This window comes from Pelecanus crispus, chromosome 1 (assembly GCF_030463565.1).
Source record: "Pelecanus crispus isolate bPelCri1 chromosome 1, bPelCri1.pri, whole genome shotgun sequence".
Lineage (NCBI taxonomy): Eukaryota > Metazoa > Chordata > Aves > Pelecaniformes > Pelecanidae > Pelecanus > Pelecanus crispus.
In genome coordinates this window covers 60,419,401-60,446,178 of record NC_134643.1, presented here as the reverse complement: position 1 = coordinate 60,446,178, position 26,778 = coordinate 60,419,401, and the positions used below count along the sequence as shown (strand labels likewise).

Genomic DNA, 26,778 nt, shown 5'->3' with positions numbered 1-26,778 from the left:
TTGGCATAGTGGGTAACACTTATCCTTTTGTTTGAATACCAAAACTTTGTTTCAAAATAGTAAAAGTTGCTGCAATTGAATGCATTCAGTCCCATAAAAGTATAACCCGTTTTCCCCTTGAAATATGCTCAGAATAAAAGACAGCATGTATTTTTGCTTTAAGTCCATTTCAAAATTCCAACCTGTGCTGGAGAACAGCATGGAGAAAGTTAAGTAGGAGGGAGAATGGGGAAGGGAAAGTTTGGAGCCCTAAATGTGTGAGTATCTGGGTGTGCAAATACATAAAATGTTCTCCTTTTCTTTTCCACTTACTACCTTTCCACAACTCTGGCCATGTAAAGAGGGCTTTAAAAAAGGGTGGAATAGCACCAGTTTGCAGGATTCTTTCCACCACCAAATTGTAATAGGGACACTTGTGGGAATAAGAATTAAGCCCTTAATCTTATGAAAGTTTCCAGACGCACCAACCCCTGGTATCAATTAAAAAAAAAGAAAAATCAGTAATTTCACAGGTTACATAGGAGGTGACCTTGGAAGGGTCTCTATCCAGGAACAAGTTTGATGATGCTGAGTTTAGAAGCCTCCGTCTGCCTTTTGCTGAGTGCAACAGCATTTTTGGATTTTGCAAGAGTTTGGTAAAGGTGGTTTTGAAATTGACAACAAGAGCTATGTCCTTTCCAGTAGGTTTGAACAAAGTTGCCTTGATCCATTCCCAGACCTAAAACTCAATTGAAAGGAGCTCTTTTAGGAGGAATAAATGTGTGGGCTGTTTTGGGGTGGGTTGGGGGGGGGGGGGGGGGGGGCGTTCTGTTAAAAGAAGCAACCAGAAGAATCACAATAACCTTTCCCTCTTCCCCCTGCCCTAGAGCTCAGCTTGTCATTGAAGCAGGCAGGGAAGGAGCTATTAGACCCACAGAGATCCAGAGGAAACTTTCTCCTAGTTTTGGCACTGACATCTGAACGGTTCCTGGAGACTACTGAAGTTTGGTGAGGTTTCATGGCTAAACAGGCAAAAACAACACTGACACCGCTGGCCAGGCTGCTTTCCTGCCTATGCTCCCATCCGTGAGGCTGCTTTGGAGCCTCAGTGTCTAATGGTTGTAGCTGGGAAACTGCCTGGGAATTATTCTTTTATGGGAAATTCCAGAATTGGGAAACTTAAGGACTGTTCCAGACCAAAATTATTCTGAATTTTGTAATCCTTCAGGGTACTTCTCTCCTCTTAGCATTTTGCTTTCAGCATTTTATTGAACAAAACTGACCATAACAGTGGAACAACAGCAAACAGCACCATTAACAAGATTCCTATTAGCCAGTTTCATCCCTGAGCCATGGAGTCAACCTCTGCTGGTTCCAGAGACAGTCTCTGCTCTTAGCCAAAGCTAAGTTAGTTCCCTTGCATTAAACTGGCAGCATATAACATACCATAAGAACGCAGCCATTACCATGTGTATATACCAGTGTCTGCAAGCTACAAATTGGGGCAATTCTGGAGAAAAACAAGGAATCTGGAGAAAAAAAAATAGAGAATCATCCCTTAAAACTCAGCCTTCGTGGAGGCACCAAATGGAGAACATAAATATCTTGCTGAGGAACAGGCAAGTACTTTCTCAGTAGGTATACCTGCCTTTTCATATACTGCAAAGCTGGGAACTGTGGCTACAAGGAGCACCCCAGAGCATGCAGCTGTGACCAGGAGCGCAGGGCAAGAGGAGACCAGAAATGACTCTGCTGCCATCTGGTGATTTTTGTAGCTATTTAAGCTTAAGGAAAGATGCTGTAAATCTTGGCAGGTAGCACTAGATTAGCAGCGCAGGATAATACGGACATAAACTGTGAACTTAGCTGTGGTAAAGAGAGGAATACAGTGAAAAATTCAGTGCTGGATGTCTTCAGAATATAATGAACATAATGTTGCATAGATATGCCTTCAGCCCAAAAGATATCGCTGAGACGTTATTGCTGGCAATGACTGGAGCAGGAACGTTTAAGAAATGCTGCAGTTGACATTTATGTGATCATTTGTCTCCCAGGAGCGTTTCTTGACAAGTTCTCAGAATCAAAATTTGACTTCTGTTCTGGAACATGGCAGGGCTCTGCTTTCCAGAATGGCAGTGTTTAAATAAAAATGCACTTGCAACTACAGTAATTACACCATAGAGTTAACACAGAAATTTCCACTCTTGTTTAGAGCTGTGCTCCTGGAGTCCAAGAAACACGAAAGCAGGGATTTCCACTGCCTCCTTTTGTCAGATGGAAGAATGCTTCCTTTTACCAGTCTTTTTCCTCTCCACTAAACTCTCCTTTCTTCTTGTTTCATAAAAAACCAGTGATTAGTGGTCACGTCTTCTCCTGCACTGTACCTTATATGGTGTACATTTCCTACCCCTTCTCCATGTCTCCACTAATGTTTCAATCTTTCTTTATATGGGAGTTTTTCCATGCATAGACTCATCCTGATGGTCTGACTCAACTGCTGTCTCCTCCTCCTTTGGAGGTGATCTAAATTGAACTGAAAACTCCTGCTGAAGGCATAGCATCGATTTGCATAATAGCACTGCAATATCCCACATCCCATACTTGGCACATTTTGCTTGTCTTTAACCACTAATTTTGTCCATCCACAGAAACTACTCATTTGCTGAATGTGCTGAAAATATGCAAAGGCACTTAATAGAAAAGGAAGACTGTCTGTTGCTTTTCTCCTTGTTTGATCTTAGACGCTGTCCTCATCCTCCCACCTATCAGAGCTTATAATTTACCAGTGCTATTTCCAGGACAAATGTATCTACGGAGTCCTAAATTTCAGCTTGGTAATAGGATTGCTAAATCCAAATATAGAATGAGCCAAATAAATATATAGAGATTTTAGCCCATCCTCACTCATTTTACTAGAACACTGCTGGGGGGGGTGTTTTGAGCTGTGCTAATTTGCAAATTTCTTGGTAATAATCATCTTTTCTTCAGGTTCCTTCAACTGGAAACTAATGCATTTCAAGGAGGAAAATGTGAAGAAAACAGCTACAACTGAAATAGACTCAGTGGGGAAGGTTTTCAGATTTGCTTTTTATTTGGTCATTTATTTCTTCAGAAAAAGCAAGCAGCTGAACTAAATAAAAAAGAAAACTCCTTGCTTATGAAATCTAGCAGACAATACAATGGTCTCTCAAGTGATGTGGTAAACACTTCCATTACCTAAGACATTTAACCGTGAATTGAATTTAGGACCATAAAACATCCCATTCTTTCTGTGCTCCAAGTGCAGCACCAATACTCAATAGCCTTAGCAGGCTGGTACTGTTAAAAAGAGAAATGAGTTATGACTGGGATGTACACTGATACAATCTCTCTACTTCTCTCTATGTAAGTACACTAAGTGTTGTATCCTTCATAGAAATGAACAAGCTTTTTTTCTTGTTTGGGACTCCCCCAGTCTGAAACCTTAATTACAAACCACCAAATTCTTCCCCAGGTTTCTCACCAAAATAAATGGGGGGCACAAAATAAATGTGGAAACAGCACTTCTTGGGAGAAGAATTTATCCTCCCTTGTGTAGTGTACAACTGATCAGTACACAGCCTGGGCACATGGCGAGGATTTGGGGATCACTGGGATGCTGGTCAAAACTGCTTCTCAGATTGTCACAGCTTCAGCACGCCCGGACAATGTTGAAAACCCTCAACTTCCATCTGGACAGCAATTAAAGGAAGAAAAGAAGAAATTTCAAAATACTGTGGCATGGTTGCAGTGAGCTATGAGCTGAAGGAGCTTCCACTCTGATTCATCTCAGAGCACCTCAACTTCTTCTGTAGGTTTCTGACGCGGACTGCACAGAAAATGCTCTCACTGCAAGTTTAGCCCATGTTTTTACTTAGACTTCAGACCAATACTGTCTTCACACAAAAACAATAAGCTCAGCTTTATGACTCCTTTATCTGCTTGGTGCAACGTGTGGTTAAAATTCATTTTATAGAGGCCTTCCCCTCGTACATCTTTCCCAGCATTAGCTCAGTCGTGGCCCAGACTGCAGACTTCCCAGTTAGATAGTTCTCTTGTACCATGTTGCAATTGCACAGGTCCTTATTTTTAGGTTCTCCTGTAACCCAGAAAAGTGAACGTGAGTTAATATTTATTTCAGCTTGTGGCACAGTAAGAAGTGAGGCTTCTTTAAGTAAGTTCGTTAACAAACACTAGTGCACCACACCAAAAAAATCACTGTATCCCTGACTGGCTATATTTACCCCAAGGCCAAGGACAAGTTGCTTTTAGATAGTTGGGGAAAGGTGGGTTGATGGCTCCATGTGGTACAGTTTCTCCTTCCTTTGAGTGAAGGTGCCCAGAAAGTCTCAGCACTCCAAGGTCTTTCCACCATGATGTGCGCCTCTGCACACATAAGCCAAATTACCAGGATAAATATCCTCTCTCTAATAAATGTTATAACCATCTCCCATGTTCCTACTTTCATAATTTCATCTTGTATTCCATTTGCAAATGCTATGAGTCTTGTGATCTGTCTGGCGCAATATAGCAAACAGTTCATTTTTATTTAAGACAGTTAAAGCCGGTACCCACCTAAATATAAATCCAGTATCATCTCAGACAGATGTGAGTCAAGCAGGCAGCTGACCAGTTCATGGAGAGTGGTAAAAGGAGTATCTGTTTTTAAGCAGCAAAAAGGGGAACTGCATGTTCAGCACTGGCACCTTGGCTATCAGGAGAAAAAGTGGTGTAGGGAGGAAAAGAGAGAACGAAGAGAAGAAAGATGGCGCGGCCCTGAAGTAGCTAGAGCATGTTCAAGAAATGAAGCAAAATGAAGGTCAGTTCCAGGCCTCATGTGACCAGCACCCCAAAGCCTCCAGCATGATAGTGGTGGCCCACCCTGCAAGGCGATATCACAGAGTGCTACCTACCTGAGACAACAGTCACTCCTCCACATTACATGTGCTGCAGTCACAGAGTAAACCTGGAGCTGAGCAGGCTCTGTCATGGTCCCCAAAAGGCCGGAAATAAGCTGTATATGTTCCTTGTTTGCCATATCCCACCGTGACTACAGGTGAAATTATAATGCAGACTGACTTGCGCTGGTTTTTTAACATCTTATCAGACAGTTGTATCCAAAGGTTTTAAGAAAGTACTCATCTCTTCTATCCTTACAAGAAAAGTATTTTCTCTAGAGAGAGGGTAGTATTAGAGTCACTGTATAAGACCTTGGTGAGACCTCTGAGCAAACCGTGTCCATTACCAGCCACCCAGCTTCAGGGAAAAATTCAACGTGAGCAAGCGCAGAGCAAGGCTGCCAGCATGGGGAGAGGAAGGAGGCCAACAGCTAGGAGGGAACTAGGAGAGCATGCTTTGTTTAGCCTAGCAAAATGAGAACTGAGAGGAGGTATGACGGCTCTCTATAAATACATCAGAGCAAAAACAGCAACAAGAGACAATAATTATATTAGCTAAAAGAAAATGTTGGCACAGGAACAAATGGATGCAAGCTAACCATGAATACATTTAGGCTGGTAGAATAATCGGGAGAGGGTTTGTAACCATCAGACAAGGGAGATTCTGGAACAGCCTCACGGTGATCGTTGTGGGGGGTTGAGACTTGATTGCTTTTACGATAAAGATCGATCAGTTCACAATAGGGATTGAATGACTGCAGGCCTGCAGTAGCAGGGAAAAGCACTTGATGACCCAGATCATAGAATCACAGAATGCTTTGGGTTGGAAGGGACCTTTAGAGGTCATCTAGCCCAACCCCCCTGCAGTGAGCAGGGACAGCTTTAACCAGATCAGGTTGCTCAGAGCCCCGTCCAACCTGACCTTGAATATTTCCAGGGATGGGGCCTCCACTACCTCTCTGAGCAACTTGTTCCAGTGCTTGACCACCCTCATCGTAAAAAATTTCTTTCTTATGTCTAGTCTAAATCTATTCTTCTTTAGTTTAAATCCATTATTCCTTGTTCTGTCACAACAAGCCTTGCTAAAAAGATTCTCCCCATCCTTCCTGTAGGCCCTTTCTAAGTACTGGAAGGCCGCAATAAAGTCTCCTTGCAGCCTTCTCTTCATGTCTAGTCCCATGACCCTGAAAGAATTGCAAATTACCTGCTCTGTAAACGGCTGCAACATATAAAATGTCCTGCAACACCACCAATTTCCCACAACACATACCACTCTGCCATGCATGCAGGCATGCAAGGCACCTTTTGTTATTCCTCACCCAGTCCCAACAGCAGTGCGTCTCCTTATTGCCTTTGCCATGCCTCCAAACTTTGGGACTCTAGAGCCCTTTCCATATGTCACCTCTACCCCATATTTTTGCAGCAGCTCCACAGATCAAGGCACACCACAGTCATGAGGTTGGCATTTGCCCAGCTGGCACCCCAAGAGTTTTGCAGGCAGCACTGTCCTGTTGCCAGCCTCTGCAAACTCCACTGCCACTTTGCAGCTGTTCAGGGAACAGCGAAGTCTTCTGCTCTTCCCAAAAGTTCTGATTTCCAGCTACAACATCTTGTAGCCAGAAGCAGAAGCAATATGCAGGCTTGGTCCACAGGAACAGGCATGACCCATCTACATTATCTGAAGAGAAATTTTAGCAATATAATAATTTCTGCTACCCAGTGCAGGACAGATGCTGAAGCTGTGGTTCTGTCATAAACAGAAAAGTGCAGGAAAGAAGCAGCCCAGAGCTACAGGCTTTTTTGTACAGGTAAAGGATCATGCCACTTTGTCTAAAAAGAGAGAAGCTCGTCAGTCTGGCCTGTACAGAAGAGGGCTGTAACAGAGAGAATCAAGGTGTGAGAGGAAGAAATGAAATAAATCACCAGATCCAAAGAAAAAAAAGGAAAATGTAAAACAATAACATAGATAGGGCTGAATGCCTGATGTTTCTGGGACCACGGTTGTGAGGAATTATGGTCAGCAGAGACCAGCAAGGTCCCCAGGGAGCAGGCATGGAGGGAGACCTGAGCACTGAAAGCAGTGGTATAGGCCTTGTATGGCTCCATGAAGCTCAGATTAAACCAATTCTACCTCCCTGGTAGGTGCTGAGGAGGAGGAGATCAAAATCAGTGGAAAGAGCCAAATCCAAGGCTGACTGATTCTCTACATCTAGCCTTTCCTCTATACCATCCCTTTCCCTTTGCCTAACCAGCCCCAGGAGCATGCTCTTCCTCTTCAGACCCCACTAATCCTGCTGTAACACATGGTATTGTTTCCCCACCAGATCGAGGAGGACACCATCCTCCCACTTCACCTTAGCTCTCTCAGCATGCAAATACAGAGGGTGCAGCGCTAAGAGCAGGGGGAGAAGGTGTCTCCCCACCGTGACAGACGCTGTGGCTCTGGGGAACATTCAGGCTGTTCTATTGACGTTACAAATGAATGCATGGACCCTTGTGGTTTTGTTAATGACTGTATTCCCAGATGAAGAGGCAAGAAAATGAATGCATCCGGAAAAAAAAACGAAGACAAATGGGAAGTAATTTAAGTAAATCCCCAGCACTGAAACAATGCACATAATAAATCTTTTGAAGTTTTGCTTCTCTAAGGAAGCTCGTTCTGGTATTCAAACAGGACTCACTAGCCTTGTTTATAAGACTAGGGAATTAATATGGCTGAGGTAATTGGCACACAAGGTCCAATTCACTTAAAGTAACATTGTAGTCACTTCCTCAATACTCATATCCATAAGCCTTTTAAAATTTATTTATTTTTCATAGACGCTATCCAAATGTAACAAGCCACGCTTCCTTTTTAAGGGCAGTTTGGTAGCTAGTAACATACAAGTGGTGTAGTGTGCACAGAGAAGAGTAGCGCTGCCCGTGCAAAACAAAGAAAGGTTTTCATGGATAGGGGGGGATCATGAGTTTTTAACCAGGTCCCATTTCAGTTAATGCCAAATCATCTTGGAAAGGTCCCTTCCAACCCAAACTATTCTATGATTCTATGATAATCTAGGAAAAAAATTATGGAAAAATGGGGCAGGAGTGAAGAGAGATTTGTGAGTTGCAAACTATGACGGGGAGAATTGATAATTGTTCATACAGCTCTGAGTGCTGTATTTAATTCTATACATAACTTGGCTGTGAGCTTGTGCTCATGTTACTATTCATTCCCCTTATACTCATTGCACTTGAGAGCACACTGAACTAAGCACTAAAAACCAATGAAACAAAAAAAGGACTTCTGAATCTAGAAACTTGCACCTTAGTGCAGGCAGGGGAAAATAGGCAGATAAGGATAGATGGTGGATATAATCTGGGGAAAGCAAGACCATATCAGGTGGCATCATGGGTGGTAACCCTTAGCACATAACTAGTCTTGCATTGAGCATAAGAAAAGTATGCACACATTCTAAAACATTCTGCACTGGCAAGAGCATTTCATATAATATGTATCTTACTGCCAAGAAGACACCTGAGGGAACAAACCACATACCTTTTTGCAGTTCCTCTCCCTGGCATGTAGGCAAAAGAATGCCAGATGTTCTGAACAAAAGGAATAAGTAATATTCTCACAATAGTCTGCAACTGACTGACTAAAGCTGCACTTCAGGTCTTAAAAACAATGGGGACTGCTTGATTTTCCGATTCCCTCACCACAACCTCTTGTATTCAAAAGTACAAAGAAACAATTCTGTCAGGTGTTAAGGATTTGAAGGGGTTGCGACTCTCTTAAATTTGCTACACCTAAAAATCTATGTGTACACTCTAAAGGGAACCCTGGGTCTTCTAGAAAAGGGAAAGGCTGAGCTGTTTGAAAGCACCCAATAAATGCCAGTGTTTCATGCTGGCTGGTTCCCTTTATTAGCTCTGAAGAATGGGAATGATTCAAATGAGTTTTTCTGAGCATTTCTGCACTGATGAAAAGTGCAGTAGGAGGGACTACATGTTGTTGTTTTTACTATTACAATTACTATTATTATTATGATTGTTCCGTGGGAGGAAAGGAGCATGGATGGATCTCACCAGGGGAAGTCTGAATGATTGGTGCTTCAGTGACTTTATGTGTAAGTATCCTGCTATATGCTCATTTTTGCAAATTCACCTGCAAATTCATTCTCTCTCCTCCACACACAGTCACTGACACAATCTAATTCCTATGAACCATCCAGCACTAAAAACAATAAACTGCAGGGGAGCTAGAATCCTTTCTCAGTCTAGGGTGCAGAATATCAAACATATCATCCCTACACATTTACACATTATCAAATGCCTGCTATCATCAAATACCAGCCTAATTTAGCCTTTCCATTTTCAAAGCAATCTGCATCCCTGTTCCTTTAGGCTGCACCTAATCTCTCCCAACCATGCTAATGGCTTATTCTGACTTGCTCCCATTCTGCCTCCACCTGATCCATAGGTCAAGTGCTCCCAGGAGTTAACTGATGTTTCCGTACAGTCCATAATATGAGCAAGAAAGCTGAAGACTAAAATCCTGGTGACAGGAGCCATGTTTTCGTTGCACTGTGCATTGCCAAACGGGGTATGGATCCATCACTGGGATCCCTAGAAACATCAGCAGGAATTGGAGGTAAAGAGCAGGTCTCAGTGAGTTCAACTCTGGCAAGCTCCTGGTCATAAGTCTGCAGAGGCACTTGTCCACCTGGGAAACCTCTCCCTGGGTTATGGGTTGAAGGGCAAGGAGTGATTTTAGAGAGAGTTTCACCAGCAGCAGGCACACATGTGTACGTGCGTGAGGACATCTGCACAGGCCTTGTGCTCAGCCTAAGGGCTTGGTGGGTTTTAGTCTTACATGTCACAGCTGCTGCACATGCACTGATCTGTGCATAGAGGCTGTACCCCTCACTTTGGATCAAACTATACTTTCACACAGCGTAACAGGCATAGGCCTCTATCCTCTTCTAATTCCTCTAGGCCCTACTGTACTGCAAATAATTATTGTCAGCATTATGTGCTTGTTGGGACACAAAGGCATCATCAGAACCAGAAGGCAGACCTGTAAGCAGTGAGGAAACAGCAAGTCTGTGATGGGTCAGGTTTAAGCTCAGGCATGGCTGGGAATTGTACTCTGCAGAGAGCATGTGACTGAGCAGCCTCTGACAAAGTCATGTGAGTGTCTGCCAGGATCTAAATAAAAAGAAGACTCCAGCATCAGTGGAGATGATGGGATTTAAGGTAAGAGTTAAATGAGGTTGGTTGAACAAGGACCTCCTGAGTGGTTAGAGTGAAGAAAGGCTAGCCTGGTGGGAAAAAGACTTGTCTTTTGGGACCAGGCCATTTCTTGAGGTTTTTTTTACCTCTATCTTCAATCCTTTGTGGTAATGAATGAGCCCTTTAGAAGATGCTGGTGGTAATTTGCCTTTCTCTTGCCTGCCACCTTTGGTCAGTTGATTGGGAGGGCATAAGGGTTGCATGACACCTTCTCAGCCAGCAGCCTGAGTGCGCTCTTCAGACATGCTTATCTTGGCTCCAGCTGGTCCCGACTCTCCACCTGTGCAGCACATCCACTCAATTCCTCAGGCAATCAGATAGGCTTACAGGAGATGTGCCCGCTCATGTGCGTGTATGACTAATCTCATGAAAGTGCTGCCTCTGTAACTGCCTAACAACAGTAATTCACCCTTTCTCATTGACCCGCCGTGGCAGGCACAAGCAGCCAGCAACTAACCCATGCCACAAGACCAGCCAGCTCAGAGACTTCTCTCTGAAAGAAAAGGATGACGAGAGAGGGGAAGCTGTGCCACGACAGCACAGCACATGCAGGCGCGAAGAGGAGGTTGTGCCGAAGAGGGAGGGATGGTGGGCACATGCTCCGCACGAGGTGGTCGGGGCAGAGCCGGGGCCGAGGGCAGGCGCCCTGCGTGTGGCCTGCTCACGGCTCCCACTCCAGGCGCAACCCCTGAGGGGGCACCCGGGGAACCACGCTGGGGTGCCTGGTGGGCACGGTGGGTGGCCCAGCCCCCAGTGCGAGCAGCAGCGCGCTACGGGCCCCCACTCTGGCCCCAGCCCTGCGGCGGGGCACCGGGCGGGCGAGGGGGCCGCAGGCCAGGCCCCGGGGCCAAGCCGCTGGGCAGGCCCCGGCGCACGGTATACCGAACCCCGTCCGCGGTAGGAGCGGCGGGCCGTGGCGGGGAAGGCTAAATGCGTGGCGGCTGCCGCCCCCGCCCCCGAGGCCGTGCCGCCCGGTGCAGGGTAGCGGCAGCCCCGGCCCCTCTCAGACCCCGGGGAAAGGCGCTCCCCGCCCCGGCCATCGATGCGCTCGGCATCCTGCACCCCGCCTTCTCCCCCGCCCCGCGGGTGCCACGTTGGAGGCGCTCGGCGCTCGGCTGGCTGCCCCTGGCCCCGGCGCCGGGCGGGTGTCCCTTGTCTCCCTCTCCAAGATGGCGGCCGCGGGCGGCGGCGGCGCGGCGGGAAGCGGCGGCGCAGAGTGAGGCGGACTCGGCGCCTCCCCACCCTGCGGCTGCGGCTCGGCAGCGGCCGGCCGGCAGCCCCCGCCGCCGCTGGGCGGCCCCGCCGCCGGGGCACGCTCGGGCCTGCTGCAGGGGTGGAGCCGCGGGTCTGGAGTGAGGCCGGAGCCCGCTCGGGTGAGCGAGCGAGCGCGCGCGCGGGCGGGAGCGGGGCGGCCGAGCCCGCTTCAAACGGAGGTGGCGGGAGGGGCGCGGGCGGCGGCGGGGCCCGGGTCCTGAGGGCGTTGGCGCGCATGCGCGGGGCTGGGCCGCGGGGTGCCCCGGGACGGGCCCGGTCCCGTCTCTTGCGGAGGGGCCGGGGCCGGTGTTCGTCCCTTCCGCCGCGCTCGGAATTCCCGGCGGGGCCCGCCTGCCCTCGTGGCTCCCCCAGGTCGCTGGGAGCGCCGGCGGGAAACGGGGCGAGGGAGCCCGGCCCGAGCCGGCCCTCGGCTTCCACCCACCGCCCTGTGTCTGTCGCCGGTGGGGTGTGCAGCCGCCCTCGCGGGACCGAAGCGCGGAGGCCCCCGCGGAGTCCGGGCGCGCTGCAGAAGAGCAACGCGTGGCCTTGATCCCGCAAGCGTGTGCGTTAAGGAAGGGGAGACGTGAAGAGAGAGCTTCTCCGCTGAACCTGTGCGATTACTGCTGAAACCGAAGAATTTGAAGCAGGGGAACCTAATTAGGATTTATAGGATGAGACAAGTTAAGGATATGCTTTGTATTTGCAGGGTTAGCGGTAGACCCTTTGGGCATTATCTACCAGCCCTTATATCTGCCAAGCAGATAATATTTAAAAAGAGAGTAAAAGGTATGCATGTAGCTATAAACAAATCTTAGTTTCTCCAAGACATCCGTTCATGACTGTCTTCAGCTTTGTTTTTCTGAAGAGTAGATGAGGCCCTTGTCCTCTTGAGCACAATGCTTTAGGATCATGTGTGCTCCCTCTGAAGTCCATATGACAACTGAACATCCTAAAATGTTGACAAGATCTGGTTCAAGACTGTGAGCCCACAAGTGGCAAGATGCTCTTTTTTATTACAAAGTGCAGTGCCCTCGTGTGTGTACATATGCAGTGCTCCTGTGTGTGTACATAAATTCTGCCTACAAATTGCTGTGCTTGCTACCAACAATGTATAGTGGTCAGAATACTGACCTAAAACATTTTGTGGTGGGTGGTTTCCCAGAACCTGAAGAAATAACATGTATTCCTATGAACTTAAACAGAAACATATGTGTACCTGCAAGCTTGATTTAGCTGGGACTTTGTTGTTTCACTTAAGTAACCACTATAGGATGAGTATGTTGTACGTTCTCAGCCTCAGCCAATTATTTATAAAATTGAGGTACATGCAAGGATGTACAAGCACAAGTTCCCTGCTCTCAAGGTATTCAAATGTAACTTCAGTGTGGCAAGATTACTGTGACAGCTAGAATGAACATGTGTACACAAACACACAAAATCAGTTAGGTGCAACTGGTTTAATTGCTTATGAGCAGAAGGTCGATCTTTTCATGTTAAGCTGGTTGCTGACTGAAGAACAAAAGCTGTTTATTCTGAGAGAACCAGAGGGTAGCTATTCCATAAGGGCACTGTCTTGCTATATGCCAGCAACTGTGGAACACAATGACTCAGAGGAGGCCTGAAACCTGGGGGCTGACAGGGGTTGGGGTGCTGCAGAAGCCCTAGCAAAAAGGTGTGCTTTCTTCCGTTCCCTCTCCCAGGCTGGCATTCAGAATGGCTGCAGTGGTAGTGTTGGGAAACATATCAGAAGGATGCACAGCTTCACTACAAAATGTGTGATCCTTTAGTTGAAAAGATTTGAAACAATTTTTTTTTAGTACAATGATTCCTGCCTCGTTCCTTCTTTTCCTTCACTTCACCTGAGATTCAAAGGTTTGGAATGTCTCTTTAAACAACTCACTCTTGGCTACAGTGGCTCCTGACAAAAAATGGCTTTGACACAAGTTTGGGTGCAGTTTTCTGTGTCATGAAAATTAAATCTAGCTGTCTTCTCACCCTCTTCCTATTTTTGTAAATAAATTACTTCAGTGATCTGGAGATTTACGAGGAAGAGGTGATCTTTTGTATCTTTGAAATAAGAGAACAACCACCTCCAATTTAATTTAAAAAAAAAAAAATTCTGTTAAGCCTGAAGGGTGAGCATAAACAGACCAGAAGGTAGATTCCTTTCCTTTCCGGCTGTCTTCCAGAGAATCTTCACTTGGTTCAGAGGAAGTTTCCCATTTTACATCGTGATTCTTCTTTATGGGAGGGGTTTTTTTATTCTCTGTTTCTCAGACATTTTCCTGTAGATGGGAACGGGGGAAGGAGCCCAGACGTGGCAACACATTCTCAGGCTCCTGCAGGACCACCATGGCTTATGATGACTCCAAGAAGAAAGAAGGTATGACTGCTTCATAATCTCAGAGGGAGTTGCCAAAAAAAAGGGTACCCTCTGCAGCCCTTGCCAGGCCATGCAGTCAGAGTGGGAAAGGAAGCTAGTATGCTGTGGAGCCCTTAAATTTAACCTGGCCGAGTTGTTGGAGGATCCCAAGCCCTTGACTTCCAGGTGTAAAGTACTGAGATTAGAACTTGAGAGAAACGGGGGGTATTTCCTAACACAAGCACCTTGATTGGAAGTTCTGCCACTGCAGCCTTTCTTCTCCCTCCCAGGTCAATGGAACAGGAGACCAGGGATAGGGGTCTGTTTAGTCATGGCAACATTTCTAGGTCCAGTTGTCTTTAGGAAGAAATATACAAGGGTTAGAATTGAAATCTTGAGTGACTGTGTTATAGCATTAGAGCATTAAGCCCCATCCCTGTGGTCAGAGAGTAGAGATTGTTATCTTTTAGACCCCTGTGCTAGTTGGGTTTTGTGCATCACTCTGTGCCAACATCCACTGTTATCTTATTTTGTGCATAGTCCACATGCCTATCGTTCCTTAATGGGGTATTTAATTTCTTCCTTTTTTCCCATTTCACGTAAATCTTAGAGTTCCTAGAGAGTGACCGAAGTGTTGATGACGTGGGGCTGGCAACTGGCAGGATACAGCGAGAGAAAAAGCGCTCTTACAAGGATCTGCTGCAAGAGGAAGACGAGATAGCAACTCAGGTCAGGAAGCCCTAGAGAAAAGGTTGAAGGTGTAAGAATATGTGTAAGGCTAGTGATGGAATGGGGTGGATGGGCTTCTTGTTCTTTATACAGAAATGCATGTAGAAGGCAGCAAGAGCAGCTAATCATGTCCTGTATTGTTCAGTAACTTTCCTGGGGAAAAGGAGGGGGTTAATCCCAATTACAACTGATTCTGATTTTTCTGGCCTCAGAAAATAGGGTAGTAGGATGCTGTCCTAGTCTTGATGTAGAACCTTGCAAGTCATAAGACAGCATGAATAACTTCTTTACATAAAAAAAGATTTTTAGAATTTATGGTTGTATAAATAGCCAGCAAAGGATGAATATAATGTTAACTGATGCGCTGTTGTCTTCCTGATTCTGCAGACAGCCTGAAACGATAGCTCTTGAGAGGTATGAACTTGCCCTATTCACCTCTTTGGGGCCTTAACTCTAAAATCACGTAGTGACAACTTAAGTTTCTTCAAAACTTTCCTTTTTGAGCTAAAATTTCTGCTGTTAGCTCAAAGGTGACTGTCTTGTGATTATTTTATTTCAATCTGAAAAAGAAGTTCTAGTTTGAAAACATTTTTCTGCCATGCAGCTGGAATTCTGTAGAGGAGCTTCGTTTTCAGACCATAAATTGGTCAGAAACAAATAATAATTGTGTGACATGACATATTAAGGCCAATTTTTTGGCCCGCCATTTTAATTGTCACCTCTCTATACCTCCTTTCACTTCTTTTATCTTTTTCAGCATATTAAACATGAACTGTTCACCTTCATTTTCAAGGCTTGACAGCCTACGCATGCTTAGTTATTTCTTAGCTTTATAAAGAGGTAGATGTCTGTCTTTTATCAACTCATCAGCTGATCTCCAAGTGCTGGCTTTCATTGCCCATTTCTTAACACTTTCAAATGTGCTTTTTCGAGTTTTCTTGTGTATTGCTCCTCTCACATTGGGGGAGCTCCCTATAGAGATTTATCTTTCAGTTTCTGTATGGCCTTGTGCTGCAACACCTACAGAAAGCTTGATGCCGGTTAGGTGGCTGATGTGCTGACACCAATCATGACTAATACCATTTTTTGTATTCTCCTACCTATCCGTACCATGCTTTTTGTCTCTTACCTTAAACCTACACTGTGGGCTCTTGGGGACAGAGTATGTTTCCTTTGCTTGTTTTAGCACTTAGAATAATGATCCTGGTTCATACCTAGGGTTGCTTGATGTTACAGTAGTACAAATAACTCTTGCTATCTCCTACAAATTATTATCTATGTCAATAGTCCATGTGAATCTCGTATTATTTCCCTCTTGTTTGTCAGCAACGTTTTTCTTCTTATTCTAGGACAGTGAGCTTTTTCCAGGGACAGAACCTCACAAAAAGAAGAGAAAGCACTCCTCGGATGAGTTCTGCTACAGAGGTAAAGTAGTGATCAGGCAGGGGAAGGGCCTAACAGATCATGACTTTGAGGAAAGGATACTGTTAAACCAGTGTCATTAAGCTTTGTGGTTAGCACTTTATTGGGGGAAGGTACATCAGCCTCTCAGGAGAAGTAATCAGAAACCTGACGCTGATCAGCACCAGACAGCAAAAGATTAGGAAATTATACTTTCAAGAGTTTAGCTTAACAAGTTGCCATTGTTGGGGGTAGAGATCTTCCACCCCCCTTTTCACTGACAAGTTGTAGTTTTCTAACCCTTTTGGCATTTGCATTTCTTTTTTCCCTATTGCATTACAAATTGTAATTTTACTTGCAGATAGTATTACTTTCTCTAAATTTATAAAAATAGAATGCATCAGGGTGAAAAATAAATGCTTTTGGGTTCAATTTAAATATAGAAACATTATTCTCACAATTAATAAGCTGGCCAGAAAATGACACTGTTCATTTCTGTTCATAAAAGCTTAACAGGTTTAAGATTTATTTTTTGGCCCAATGGAAAGAGAAAGCCAAGCTGAAATTTTGTCAGAATCTGCTTTCAGAGTGAAAAAGCTTGTACTTTCAATTCATTGGTCTCACCTTGGCTAAAAATGGCACAAAACCCTTGCACTCGAGATGTAATTTCAGGCTCAATAAGATATGTTTTCATCAAAATACGTTATTTCACAATAGAATACAGTTTGACAAAACTTCAAGAACTTTCCTGCTCTGTCTTTCTGCCTTAAATTATTTGACCAGCTCAGGCCTTATAGCTCCTGAATTGCATCAGTAAGGCTGCGCTGAGCTGGCTACAAGCTTCAGAGATCTTCTGTTTAAACCAGGATGCAAATCTGTTAGCTGTAGTCAAAGTCTTGCAGGATTCCCACTTCACTTCTTCGGGCTAATGTAACGCTGTCTTTAAGGGAATCATCTTGGTGTACATTTCTCTCGATCTTTTTCAGGTGTTTCACCTTTGGATCTACCATCAAAGAAGAAGAAAAAAGCAATTTCTAGCCCATCCTCAGCTGATACAACCATGGATTTACTCAAGGCTATCACTTCACCTTTGGCCACAAGCTCAAAGTCTTCAAAGAAGACCTCTGAAAAATCGTCTTATTCTTCCTCTGGCCATTCTGAAAGCAAAAAGGAGCACCACAAGAAGAAGCTGAGTGGGAGCAGTGGGGAGCATTCAGTGGATGATGGCAGCTTTCATAAATCTAAAAAAATGAAACCTCTCTATGTGAACACAGAGACACTTACTCTTCGTGAACCTGATGGCTTGAAGATGAAGCTCATTCTTTCACCAAAAGAGAAAAGTAGTGCAGCAGATGATGATTCTTTCTCCTACTCTTCAGCACCAGCAACTGCGAAGAAATCTTCAAAGAAATCAGCTCGAGATGAGCAAGGCTCATTTCTGCTGAGTCATGAACTGCAGAGCTTCCTGAAGTCATCCCGGAAGAAGCACAAACCACCTCCAGACCCACATCCACCTTCTGAGAGTTTTGGTGCTGACACCTCCCTTTTTTCAGAAGGCCATGGGAGCGAGTATGAAATTTCAGGTATGGAGGCACCACCGGAATCTGGTTCCTCTTCTGGTGGGGAGTTGGAGGCTGGAGAGCTAGTGATAGATGACTCCTACCGGGAAATCAAGAAGAAGAAGAAGTCAAAAAAGAGTAAGAAAAAAAAAGACAAGGAGAAACACAGAGAGAAGAAGCACTCTAAGTCTAAAAAGAGTTCTGGGCATGCTCCTGTGGCAGTAGCAGAAGTAACGGTGTCACCACCACCTCCTCCCAGTACTCCCTATGTTCTTCCTCCACCTCCTCCTGCTGTTTTTCACTCAGATGGTCAAGGTGAGAAGAGGAGGAAAAAGGAAGACAAGGAGAAGGACAAAGCTGAGAAATGGGAAAAGGAAAAGGAAAGAGAAAAGGAAAAGGAAAGAGAAAGAGAAAGAGAAAAGGAAAAGGAAAGAGAAAAGGAAAAAGAAAGAGAAAAAGAAAAGGAAAGAGAAAAGGAAAAAGAAAGAGAAAAAGAAAAGGAGAGAGAAAAGGAAAGAGAAAAGGAAAAGGAAAGAGAAAAGGAAAAGGAAAGAGAAAAGGAAAAGGAAAGAGAACGAGAAAAAGTAAGGAAAAATTGGAGGGAAAATAGAAGTTGGGTGATGGGTAATGGTGAATTAGGCACTCCATTACAAAGGCATGTTAAATTCAAACAGAAGGACTGCTAATACCAGGATCAATGGTTTCACTGAAGCATGTTTGGAAAACTGTGTCAGCCACTGTGATTTCTCTTTGTAGCAAAAGGTATATATATCATTCTGATTTTGTGGCACAGGCAGTCTTTAGCTGATGGAGGTTATTTGAAAAGGTTATACTTTATTTGCTTGGTACAGGTTATGTACCAAGCACAACTGCATCATTTTCTAAGGTAACCAGTTCTAGCAATTGCCAAACAGACTTTTGGACTAGTGATCTAGTCCATCATCATAGTTCCTGTAAAAAGGAATGGAGCTCTAACCTCAAGAGTGAAGATATTTACCCATTTACTCCTCTATTCAAATGAAATTCTAATTCTTACAAACTACCACATTCCCAGTTTTGTTCTGTACTCATAAATTCAGTTTTCTCTGGTTAGTGTATAAAAATATGAGTAGGAGAAATGGTAGCTAGCATATGAATGAGTTTAAAGGTGATATAACTGCAGCTGTTTAAGTATATAAATGGGGAAAAGCAGTTTCTCTATGTTCAGATAGACAAGAGTTGCTTTGTGTCAGGAAACGGGCAGATGTAGCCCAAATTTGTTCACCCATTATTCTGTTCTATTTGGTAAGTTTTCTCTGATCATAGCTCAGCAAATGCTTATGCCTCTGCTGTCAATGTACTTATACTGTGTGTTTTCCTGCCAATTTGAAGTTTTGTAAGGTTGCAAGGAATGGAACAAAACATGATGAGGACTGAATTGTTTTGACAGATCTATGATAGGTACTGTGAATACTAGGACACATTTTTATTATTATTTTAAGTTTTAAAACTGAGATATGGTAACAGAGCTGTAGGTTGATCCTAGATTTAGAATAACAGGTTATTGTAACTTACGAATGAAATGCATTGGTAGAGTTGTTGCAAGATAAGCCTCATACTAAGACTGGTTCTGGCTGGTTCCTGTGCTTTCATAAACACTAAATTCAGCCAGAACATGTAAAACACTGCTTTTTTAGGTTCCTGATCCAAGCACCACATCTTTCTTTAAGTCTTCAACAAATGCCAAATTCTTACTAAATTTGAGTAGGTCTCATTATAACTAAAAATCTTTGTTTCCTTTTCTTCTTCTGTCTAGCCAAAGAAGAAAAACATGTCTGCCTATCAAGTGTTCTGCAAGGAATATCGTACAACTATAGTGTCTGAGCACCCTGGAATAGGTGAGAGAATAATCTAGCTTTCTTTTCTCTTGCTTATACGCTGGTCAGGCTAATTACCAGAATATATCATCTCTGTTTCATACCAACTTCTTAATTTTGACAGAATGCAAAGAATCTGCCAGTTGTCTTTGGATTAAGTAAGAGGTGGCAAAGGGGACAGGAGTGGGTTTCATGATTGATTTCATTGCATTTTAACCAAGCTCTGAACCTGGATAAAGAAATGGCTAGCTTGCTCTTTCTTTACTTAAAGAGTTATCTTCATTGTGTCACTTTCCTGAATGTACATGTGTCATTTTATATTCCTGGTATCAGCTTCTTTTTTCATTTTAAATGCTCATGGGAATACATACGGGCAATCATTTTCAGGACAGTGTGGAGAGTTCCAGTTGTGGAATGGGTTGCTTCCTAAACATGTATGCATGGGCCAGTAAATTTCCTATGTTCTCTCCATGACTTTATGATTTCATTTGTTTTAAACATTTTTCTTCTTTTGTTCTGCCAGATTTTGGAGAGCTAAGTAAAAAACTGGCAGAAGTCTGGAAGCAACTACCTGAGAAGGATAAACTGGTGAGTGTGTGTGAGATGTTTTTGTAAAATGATTTCTGTAAACTAGGTGCTTAGGTCAGAACATGCTGGCAGCATTGCCACCATACCTTGAAAAATGCTATGTCCCCAAAGTATGTAAAGATGGAAAGTATGGAAACCTTGCCCTTGAGATCATAAAAGCATCCAATTTTTTCTCAGGGTATTGCTTCACCAGTTAGCTACATAACATCATTCTGCCTCCAGGTCCTGGCATCAGGTTACAGAATTACCTAATGTTATGAATCTCTCTTCTCATACCATGGTAACTGCAGATCTGGAAACAGAAAGCTCAGTATCTCCAACACAAGCAGAATAAAGCAGAGGCCACCACTGTGAAGAGAAAGGCATCATCTTCAGATGGTGCACCAAAAATAAAAGGTAATTGTTGCACTTTATTTGCTCTGGTCTTCTTTCTTGGACAGGGAAGATAGAGTTGCCTGTGGAATAAGGAAAAAGGTCCTGTCCTGCTTCACACCCCCTACCTGCTTTCTCACAAGTCTTGATGTTTAACTCAAAAACAATGTTTCTGTGAGAGTGAGAATGTCAGCATTTTTTAAAAAGATTTCCTTGTCTAATTTGTAGAATGATACTGGGTTTAGCAGTTTAGGGATTGAAATGTAAAATAAGAAGAGGCAGCAGGGGAGTTCTAGTGGGATTAGTTTGCTGCTAGAGGAAAAAGAGTTGTTCTTGGCTTGGCATCTCTGTTTATCAAATCTCCCAAACCAAATCTCCCAAACTGCATTCAGCTGAGGTAGATGCTTTGTAAAGTTTTGACTCCAAAGACCACAGGACCAGGTCCACACAACTATTTAAGCATCTCATGCCTTTGAGATTTGAACTTTATGTAAAGTTAATAAGCTTGTAAGTAAAGGAATGAAAGAAGATAATATGGAATTTTAATTTGTGTTTCCAGCTTCTCCAACAGGTGTGATTTCCCCTCATAAGAAATCCCCCACCAGCACTGTGGTGGTGTCTTCCTCACCAGCTAAAGTCCCTGAGACAGATCCTATTGATGTAGCTGCACACTTACAGTTGCTGGGTGAATCTCTGAGCCTCATTGGACACAGACTGCAGGAAACAGAGGTGAGTCTAACCAGTGATGTCATGTAATCTACACACAGGATTGGGGGCGGGATTATTATTTTATTTTACTTAAAAGTTTAGCCAATGCTTTTCTGTTAGGAAGAGATATTAGAGATGGTGTGTCGTGTTTCTTTGATGCATTGCTGTTTGTTTTCAGTGAAATAAAAGGCTTGTTTCTCAGTGAACAGTAGGCAGCAAAGACAGACAGGTCCTTTGCAGCTCTAGGTCCTTGAAGGCAATTCTTAGTTCAACAAACTCTTCAGTCTTTTCTTACTATATGTTCACCTTGGAACTGGTACTTCCTTGCTGTCTTTGCCAGTCTCTGGTCCAGTTTCTGTTACTGTCTCAAGCTGCCTTAGAAAACCATCAGAGAAGGGCTTTACCAAGATGGTTTTTGCGTGTCCTGTTTTCTCGCAGTTATCATATTGCCAGTGCTTTGGATAGGGGCTACTGTTGTTTCAACTTAGCTGGTAAAGTAGAAGATGTCGTATTTTAGAATCATAGAATCATTTAGGTTGGAAAGGACCTTTAAGGTCATTGAGTCCACCCATTAACCTAACACTGCCAAGTCCACCACTAAACCATATCCCTAAGCGCCAGAGCTACCATTTAAACCATTTTAATGGTTTCCTACTGTTAGATGGTAGTGATTCTGTGCATGTGCATGCACACGCACGCTTTGAGAACTCAGCCCAGCCTGTAAGAAGAACGCGTATTTGGCTCAAATAATGTCATTGAATTTTATGGCTAATGTGATCATCTCATCCCACTATGCTTGCTTGTTTTATAAGCAGTAAGTAAAATAAATGTTCTTGCATTTTGCTTCTGGTGTGATCAATTGAGGTCATTCTTCAGAGGAACAACCAGAGTAAAATCTCTCCCTTTACAGAAAGGCACACAAACAAATTCCCTTTCCTGAAAGTATATCAATGACTGAAGCATGTTAGACTTAGCATTTCTTTAGACTTCAGTAATGAAACAACTTGTCTTTAGGACTCACATAGTTAACAAAATAGATGGTAGGAAATGGCAAAGAAATTACATTACAAAAAAACGTGGAATTAACTGTTTTATGCAGCTGACAACTTTCTGACCTTTTCTGTTCTTCCCTGCTTCTTTCCTACACCAGTATGTTGCCTACTAATTCTTAATTTTTTTGAGCCAGCAGTCTCGCTGCGAAGCTCATGGCATAGTTTTGTTACTGTGTAAATAATGAAAGTGGACTTGAGGAGCTCAAGAGTGAAGATACTGTATCTGTATGAGAATCAATACAGTTGTGAAAGAACCATAATTTCTACTATTCATCCCTATCCATTTATTTTTCTTTCCTTAATTCCAGGGAATGGTGGCTGTTTCAGGAAGTTTGTCAGTACTTCTGGATTCAATCATCTGTGCTTTGGGCCCGTTAGCATGTCTGACCACACAACTGCCTGAGTTGAATGGCTGCCCTAAGCACGTTTTGGTGAGTTCCTTGTGGTTATTTCCATTCTAGCACTGTTAATTGCAGTAGAGCCCAGCTAGAGTTTTTTGATGAATCAGTCCTATCATGTGATTATAATTGCAGTGCAATAAGTAAATTTTCACTTTTATAGAGGAATATTTCTTGAAATTCTTTAAGATGTTACTGTTGTACAGTATTGTGCATCTTTTTTTCTCCCAGTGGCAACTGACCTAGTATTTGTAGCATTGATTGCAGTGTGTGTAGATCCTGTTTTAGTGACTGAAATCAATCCATCTGAATCAAATAAAAGCCCCTGTACACATACCAGTATTTTTGAAAGTTCTAATTTTCCATAAAAATAAAAAGTACATTCTAGCTGCTCTGTATCACACAATCTGTTTTTCCTTCAGTAGCGTAAAAAATAGCTTGTGATCGCAGGATTCCTAATGTGATTGAGTAGGGCCTTTTAGATGTGGCTGTAACCTTCTCCAAGGAAAAAAAAATAGTCTGTGTGTTAAGGAACGGCATAACTACAGATTCTTTTCCACTTTAAACTACACTTAATAGTGAGCACTGGTTTAGCAACAGCTTGTGGCATATATGTTGTGTGATGTGGACATAGATTAAGATCGCAGCAGTATAAAAGGAATCAGGAGTCATACCTCCAACAGGAGACATGAATAAAGCAGAGAAGGAGAGGAGCAGAAATGAAAAATAAATACATAGCCTGCAAATGTTGAGATTAAAACCAAATCTGGCAGAGAGAACAACAAAAATGGGATATGAATTGGCATGTTATAGTAGGGCAGCCCAAACACTGATTCATTCTGAGAAAGGACTGTTAACAACAACAAAGTTGACAGCTTAGGCTGTGAGCTCCCACAAACTGGCTGTCTGCACAAAAGCTGAGTCAGTGGGGTGTTCCCATCCTAAGCCATGGAAAAACATCCTATGCTTTTTTTCCTTCCTGGTTGCCAAGTGCATTCAGAGCAATGACACCATATGACTAATGGTGCGTATATTGGAAACTTGATCGACTTATTGTTATAAGGAGCAATGGACCTTTAGGTGGATTAAGGCACTTAGTCTTCAATTCTGAAAACTGGCATTGAGACTTGATAATAAATAAATTATTCTGATGTTTACCATCAGATACATAATGACAGTGGTGTTTTAAGACATGGATGAAATTGTCAGGGGTCGTGTTGCATGTAGAATGCAATTTATCTTTTCAGTCAGTAGGTGGCATTGTTAAATTCTAGAATCACAACTGATGCGGCTCCAGCTCCTGTCTTCAGCAATTAAAAGGTGGTATTCCGAAGGCCTTCTTCAGCTTACTGAAATACTGCATTTGAAGAACATACAGCTAATATACTGCTGGGTCTTGTTTTCTGATGTGCACAAGAAGGACTCTTACTCTCAGAATTCTATTATGATTTGCAAGGAAAACTGCAGGGCATTTCTTTTTCTGACACCCTATTAGTGGGTGTGTTTGAGGGTTTTTCTCTTTAATTTTACACTACAGAATTTCATAACGGACTTGTGAGTGTAAAGTCAAGTAATTTTTTTTTTTTTTCATGCTACAACTTTGATCACTCAAGTCCTTCATCACCAGTCTTTCCTGTGGTTGATGTGATATGGTTGATGTGGCTTGTTTCAAATTCAGAGATAGAGTATGGGGTTCATAAGAAGGAGGTCACCTGAGGAAAGCCTCAAGCATTTCCAGTGTTTCTAGGTGCTTACAAATACTGAGGCTACCTTTCATGTTTAGTTAACTTACATTTCCAAAAATATGAAAATAAGCCTAGCAGTGATGGTGATAACTAGGCAGGTTTGGTTGTCTCGTCATATGGTAACTTGTGAAACAAGTGAACATGCTTAGTACCCTTGTCTGTGTCATTTTTTAAGGATTTTGAGTCATTACCTGACACTAAAAAATATTTAATTTCTTTTCCCAGTCAAACACACTAGACAACATCGCCTACATCATGCCTGGACTTTGATGGGAAAGGATCCTGGGGTGTACTCAACCTCTGCGTAACTGACTTGTGTACATCTGCACTACGCCGGCACTCTCGAAGGGCTCCGTGTGTAGGGTTTTACAATTTTATATCTATATAGTATATACATAGGATTGTAACTATTTGACTTCTATTTTATGAAAAGTTGTGAAGTTAAGCTGAGAAAACCCTTTTGTGTTGGTGGGTTAAATGTCCTCCAGTCTGAAAGTATTTTGTATGAAGAATTCAGAAAGCTTTTGAGATATTCGCCTTAAATTCAGATCCGTTAGTGGGGGAAGCAGCCAGAGAATGGACTTCTCGATATCAAGAAAAAAAACATGAGAAGGGTCATTGAAACAGATGGCCGAGAGAGGCTGTTGACTCTCCATCCTTGATGATACTCAAAAACTGAACGAGTAGCCTGCTCTAGTTGGACTTTCTTTAAGCAGGGGGATGGACCAGATGACCTCCTGATATCCCTTCCAACCTAAAGTATTCTGATATTCTATGGGCAGGTAGAGATGATAATATATTTTGGACCACGGAATAGAACTGAACCCTGCACCAGCCCTATTTCTAACTGGTTTTCAGTTTAAAATCTACTGCTTGAGGGGAAAGCTGGATAGCTGATCAAAGATACAGAGGTCTTTGCCTCTTGGTCACTTCTTCTAGCCCCCCCTCTCTTCAGTCAGTAGTAACTGAAAGTTGTCAGCATTAGCTGACTGGTCTGGTAGCTGGCATTTGAAGTAAAGTGGAAGATGACAACGAATTTAATCTTTTCTTGTGGACTTGCACCCAAATCGTCATTAGCACGATATATCAACCAACTGCATTGGCTTGAGAGAATGAACCTCCTGCTGATTTTTCCAGGGCGTGGTCAGCCTGCTTTGATGGAGAGGAGCGTGGAAGCAGATGGGAAAAACTTGGATTGCTTCTGCCCATCTTGCACCTGTTTTGTGAACAGACAACTTTGGTTTCTGAGATTGCTGATCCCCCATCCCTTTCACCAGCAGTATCGGAAGAGCCATGATGCTGCTGCGAGGCAGTGACTAATGACCAGTTTGAAGCAGTTATGGCTGAGTAAGGCACATGTGGGTTGATCGGACCGATTCCCCTTCCTTCCAGCCACATACTTGGTGTTTGGTATTCTGCTCCTCTAGAAGAGGAGCCGCAGGAGAGCACTTGATTCTCATATAGGCTTTTGTGTGTCTGTATGTATGTGTATGTGGTGTTCATATCATATGTATTTAACTTTTACCAGTATCTGTAACAGATTTTAATTTATCCTGTATATTTCTCTGTGTGTGTGTGTATATATATACATAATTTAAAAGCAAAAACACCTCCCTCCACCAACAGTGTGTGGAAAATATGAATCAAGTTTGCCTCACCCCACTTCCTGCAGGAATCAGCTCTATGTGTAGTAGTGAGCATTGACATTGTATGGGGAAACACCAGGAGGATTTTAAGTGTTTGTAGAAACAGCCTGTCTTGCGTAGGTAGGTAGAACAGCTGAAATAGAATTTGACCCTAGCCTTTCCAGCCTTATAAAAATTTTAAAATGACAGAAGAGCACTTTTTTACTTTCAGTCTGAAGTCTAGCTTCTGTTTTTCAGGGCAGTTGAAAGTGAGCTGTCCGTTATTGTGGCTGAGCCCCAAATCATATTTAAATTAAATCCTCAGGTCTGCAGGAGCGTTTTTCTCCCCATTCCTCTTCACTATATCTTCCCCAGCTGTGCCCGTACAAGGTAGTCTGTCTCTTACGGAGCTTTTCTCAGTGCAGCGTTAGGTTTTCTCAGTCAGTCAGCAGAGGAGGCAGAAGGTTCTCAGACCACCATAAAAGTTCTCAACCCCAGCCTCAGACCAGAGCGTACATGTTTTAACAATATATGACTAATCCCAGTGAGCCTGGAATTGGGAAAGGCCCAGGAGGAAGGCAGTCCGATCCAGCTTCGGATCCTGGCCCATACTAAAGCATCTGCTGTTGGGAGTGGCACAAAGTCACTGGCTCTTTCCAGCCCTTTGCAATTGAGAGCATCGTGGTGAAGGGGTAGATCCGCTCTGTAGGGAGCAGAAGGGGATCAGCTTCAGCTTTGTCATCTGTACAATGGAAAACTCTGGAAGAGTTTGAAAAACACGTGCAACCCTGGTGTATTGTATTTTTATTTAAAATTTGTACACTTTGTATAATCTGTATCTTGTGGTATTTGGTACTAGAGGGAAAACTTTGGCAAGACGTAGCAGTTTTTGTATTTTTGTTATTTCCTTGCTGTTTGATCCAGATTACATTACAATTATACAGAGAAACTTTTTTGTAC

The 26,778-nt window shown here is 43.3% G+C and overlaps 1 protein-coding gene across 1 annotated transcript; it reads left to right on the top strand.

Moving 5' to 3' along the window:
* The first annotated feature begins 13,579 nt into the window (after window positions 1-13,579).
* On the top strand, window positions 13,580-26,049 carry HMGXB4 (HMG-box containing 4). The gene is made up of 10 exons (XM_075710711.1): window positions 13,580-13,806; window positions 14,396-14,514; window positions 15,864-15,939; window positions 16,902-18,058; window positions 19,270-19,351; window positions 19,854-19,918; window positions 20,209-20,314; window positions 20,850-21,019; window positions 22,359-22,481; window positions 24,419-26,049. Exons 1-10 carry the CDS (start codon window positions 13,668-13,670, stop codon window positions 24,461-24,463), a joined length of 2,082 nt encoding a protein of 693 aa, XP_075566826.1. The 5' UTR covers window positions 13,580-13,667; the 3' UTR covers window positions 24,464-26,049.
* The last annotated feature ends 729 nt before the right edge of the window (window positions 26,050-26,778 follow it).